This window comes from Oncorhynchus masou, unplaced genomic scaffold (assembly GCF_036934945.1).
Source record: "Oncorhynchus masou masou isolate Uvic2021 unplaced genomic scaffold, UVic_Omas_1.1 unplaced_scaffold_6025, whole genome shotgun sequence".
NCBI classification, from domain to species: domain Eukaryota; kingdom Metazoa; phylum Chordata; class Actinopteri; order Salmoniformes; family Salmonidae; genus Oncorhynchus; species Oncorhynchus masou.
Window position 1 is genome coordinate 8,285 of NW_027012449.1, and position 4,255 is coordinate 12,539.

Below are 4,255 nucleotides of genomic sequence, written 5' to 3' on the forward strand. Positions count from 1 at the left end.
TATAGACAACAAGGTGCTGCTGTGGAACCCCTATGTGATCTCTAAACCAGTGGGTGTACTCCGAGGTCACATGAGCAGTGTTACAGCTGTACGCTTCATAGTGGGCAAGAAACAGCTGATCAGCTTCTCCAAGGACAAGGTGAGAGAGAAGGAGAAGAGAAGTGGAGACTGTGTGTAGGATTGGGATGTTGTTATGTGTTAAAGACGTGCATTAGATGAAATGTGACTTCATCTAAATGATGAAGATGAGACTTATTTGTACATGCGTGTTGAAGACGTTAAGACAACCGCCTCTCTCTTCTCTCAGGTGCTGAGGTTGTGGGATGTGGCTAGTCAGCTGTGCATTCAGCGTATCGCCGGCATCTTCCCCAAGACACAGGAGGAGTGTCACACTCTTCTGTTCCTCAGTGAGGAGCGCTCCACGCCCTCCTCCTCTCCTTCAACAGTCTGCTCCTCCTCATGGAAGCCAAGAGAGAGGAGGGGAGGAGAGTCACCAGCCATGAGAACTCTGTCACCTGTGTCCTCTATAACAGCCTGTTCAGACAGGTACACACACCTACATCTAGACAGGGACCACGATAATGCTTTTTCTCTCCCTCACCCCCTCTCTCTCCCCCCGCCCCCTCTCTCTCCCCGCCCCCCCTCTCTCTCCCCCCCCCCCTCTCTCTCCCCCGCCTCCCCCTCTGTCTCCCCCCGCCCTCTCCCCTCTCTCTCCCCCTCTCTGTCTCCCCGCCCCCCTCTCTCCCCCTCTCTCTCTCTCCCCCTCTCCCTCTCCCCCCTCTCTCTCCCCCCCCTCTCTCCCTCTCCCCCCTCTCTCTCCCCCCTCTCCTCTCCCCTCTCCCTCTCCCCCCTCTCTGTCTCCCCCCTCTCTCTCTCCCCCTCCCTCCGTCTCCCCCTCTCCGTCTCCCCCTCTCCACCCTCTCCCTCTCCCCCTCTCTGTCCCCCCCTCTCTCTCCCCCCCGCCCCCCACTCCTCTCTGTTTCTCAGGTGATCAGCAGTGACTCTGGCTCCTCAGTGATTTGTTGGCTGGTGGACACAGGTCAGAAGGTCAAGCAGTTCCACCGTTGTCATGGTGATGCTGAGATCTCCACCATGGCGCTGGATGGGACACAGACACGCTTGTTCACCGCCGGCACAGACGGAGTAGTCAAGGTCACTCGTTACATTCATTGACGAAGGCAGTCGCCATAAGCATGAAATAGATAAACACTAAGATGTGAATATTGTTCCATTCCAATCTGCAGGGTCATTGTGTAGAATATGTAGGTGTAACTAATAACCATAGTTACATCCACAGATACATACTGTACATACACACTACCGTTCAAAAGTTTGAGGTCACTTAGGCATTTCCTTGTTTTTGAAAGAAAAGCACATTTTTTTTGTCCATTAAAATAACATCAAATTGATCAAAATGCTGTGTAGACATTGTTAATGTAGTAAATGACTATTGTTGCTGAAACGGCTGATTTTAATGTAATATCTAGATAGGTGTACAGAGGCCCATTATCAGCAACCATCACTCCTGTGCTCCAATGGCACGTTGTGTTAGCTCATCCAAATGTATCATTTTAAAAGGCTAATTGATCATTAGAAAACGTTTTGTAATTATGTTAGCACAGATGACAACTGATGCCTCACAAGTCCTCAACTGGTGGCTTCACACATAGTACCGTACCCGCAAAACACAAGTCTCAGCGTCAACAGTGAAGAGCGACTCCGGGATGCTGGCCTTCTAGGCAGAGTTCCTCTGTTCAGTCTCAACGTCAACAGTGAAGAGGTGACTCCGGATGCTGGCCTTCTAGGCAGAGTTCCTCTGTCCAGTGTCTGTGTTCTTTTGCCCATCTTAATCTTTTCTTGGCCAGTCTGGGATATGGCTTTTCTTTGCAACTCTGCCTAGAAGCCCATCATCCAGGAGTTACCTCTTCACTGTTGACGTTGAGACTAGTGTTTTGTGAATTTTATTTAATGAAGCAAACACAGCATGTTAGCTAACACAATGTGCCATTGGAACACAGGAGTGATGGTTGCTGATAATGGGCCTCTGTACGCCTATGTAGATATTCCATCAAAAATCTGCCTACAATAGTAATTTACAACATTAACAATGTCTACACTGTATTTCTGATCAATTTTATGTTATTTTAATGGACCAAAAAATGCGCTTTTCTTTTAAAAAACAAGGACATTTCTAAGTGACCCCAAACTTTTGAACGGTAGTGTAGATATTACAAATGTTCAATAATACCATCTTCAATAGAAGGGACCTTAAATATATTGTTGTTTTGAAATCGAAGAATTGGGTGAAATAGAATAGATTACAGTAGAATTGTGTTATGAGACTGTTTGTTGATTGAGTCCAGTCAGTGTGACCCCTGACGTGTGGAAGTTTTAGGCGGAGGCTATCTGAAGCAGTGTTGGGCGGAGGCTATCTGAAGCAGTGTTGGGCGGAGGCTATCTGAAGCAGTGTTGGGCGGAGGCTATCTGAAGCAGTGTTGGGCGGAGGCTATCTGAAGCAGTGTTGGGCGGAGGCTATCTGAAGCAGGCAGTGTTGGGCGGAGGCTATCTGAAGCAGTGTTGGACGGAGGCTATCTGAAGCAGTGTTGGACGGAGGCTATCTGAAGCAGTGTTGGGCGGAGGCTATCTGAAGCAGTGTTGGACGGAGGCTATCTGAAGCAGTGTTGGGCGGAGGCTATCTGAAGCAGTGTTGGGCGGAGGCTATCTGAAGCAGTGTTGGACGGAGGCTATCTGAAGCAGTGTTGGGCGGAGGCTATCTGAAGCAGTGTTGGACGGAGGCTATCTGAAGCAGTGTTGGGCGGAGGCTATCTGAAGCAGTGTTGGACGGAGGCTATCTGAAGCAGTGTTGGACGGAGGCTATCTGAAGCAGTGTTGGACGGAGGCTATCTGACACTTGACTCTCTGTGAAACGTGTTTCATCTTCTCTGCTAGTATCTTTGTTGTGTCAGGAGTTTTCTGGTCTGCTGACTACCAACTGTGTTTACTTGTGTTTGTGTCCGAAACCCCCCGGGTGTTTATCTGTCCGTCCGTCCGTCCGTCCGTAGGTCTGTCTGTCTACATTTGAGTTGGTGTCTGTCCTTCTGTTAGTCTAGAGTTGGTGTCTGTCCTGCTGTTAGTCTAGAGTTGGTGTCTGTCGCTCTGTTAGTCTAGAGTTGGTGTCTGTTCTTCTGTTAGTCTAGAGTTGGTGTCTGTTCTTCTGTTAGTCTAGAGTTGGTGTATGTTCTTCTGTTAGTCTAGAGTTGGTGTCTGTCCTGCTGTTAGTCTAGAGTTGGTGTGTGTTCTTCTGTTAGTCTAGAGTTGGTGTCTGTCCTGCTGTTAGTCTAGAGTTGGTGTCTGTTCTTCTGTTAGTCTAGAGTTGGTGTCTGTTCTTCTGTTAGTCTAGAGTTGGTGTCTGTCCTGCTGTTAGTCTAGAGTTGGTGTCTGTCCTGCTGTTAGTCTAGAGTTGGTGTGTGTTCTTCTGTTAGTCTAGAGTTGGTGTCTGTCCTGCTGTTAGTCTAGAGTTGGTGTCTGTCCTGCTGTTAGTCTAGAGTTGGTGTCTGTTCTTCTGTTAGTCTAGAGTTGGTGTCTGTCCTGTGTTAGTCTAGAGTTGGTGTCTGTCCTGCTGTTAGTCTAGAGTTGGTGTCTGTTCTTCTGTTAGTCTAGAGTTGGTGTCTGTCTCTTTATGTTTGTCAGGGTGTCTGTCTCAGTGGTAAATGTCTCTGTCCCCTTGACTCCTGGTGTTGGATGTTAACCTGGTGGTGTCAATTTGATGGGGTGTCTGTTCTAGGTTCTAGATCTGTATTTCTTGGTTCTAACTGTGTGGTTCTAACTGTGTGGTTCTAGATCTGGGACTTTAACGGTCACTGTCACCACAGGCTGAATGCGGGCGGGACCAGGCCGTGGACATCTCCCAGGTTCTAGTACTGAAGAGAACCGTGCTGGTCATGGGCTGGGAGAGGTGTGTCCCTCTAAGACCTAATTTCTGACATTCAAAAGTCATGTCTGTAAGGTCAGTCTGTCACGGTTGCCGTAAGAACGGGACCAAGGCACAGCGGAGTTCCACATATTTAATTCAAAGTGAAACTTAAAGCAAAAACAATAAATCAGTACACGAACAACGAAACGTGACTACGTGGTGCACATGCACAAACACAAAACAATATCCCACAAACACAGGTGTGAAAAATAGCTACTTAAATATGATCCCCAATTAGAGAGAACGATTACCAGCTGCCTCTAATTGGGAATCATACAAAAC

The 4,255-nt window shown here is 48.0% G+C and overlaps 1 protein-coding gene across 1 annotated transcript; it reads left to right on the forward strand.

Annotated features, from left to right (window-relative positions):
• The first annotated feature begins 459 nt into the window (after positions 1–459).
• On the forward strand, positions 460–3,918 carry LOC135536362 (WD repeat-containing protein 49-like). The gene is made up of 3 exons (XM_064962705.1): positions 460–546; positions 988–1,152; positions 3,841–3,918. Exons 1-3 carry the CDS (start codon positions 460–462, stop codon positions 3,916–3,918), a joined length of 330 nt encoding a protein of 109 aa, XP_064818777.1.
• Positions 3,919–4,255: the final 337 nt, after the last annotated feature.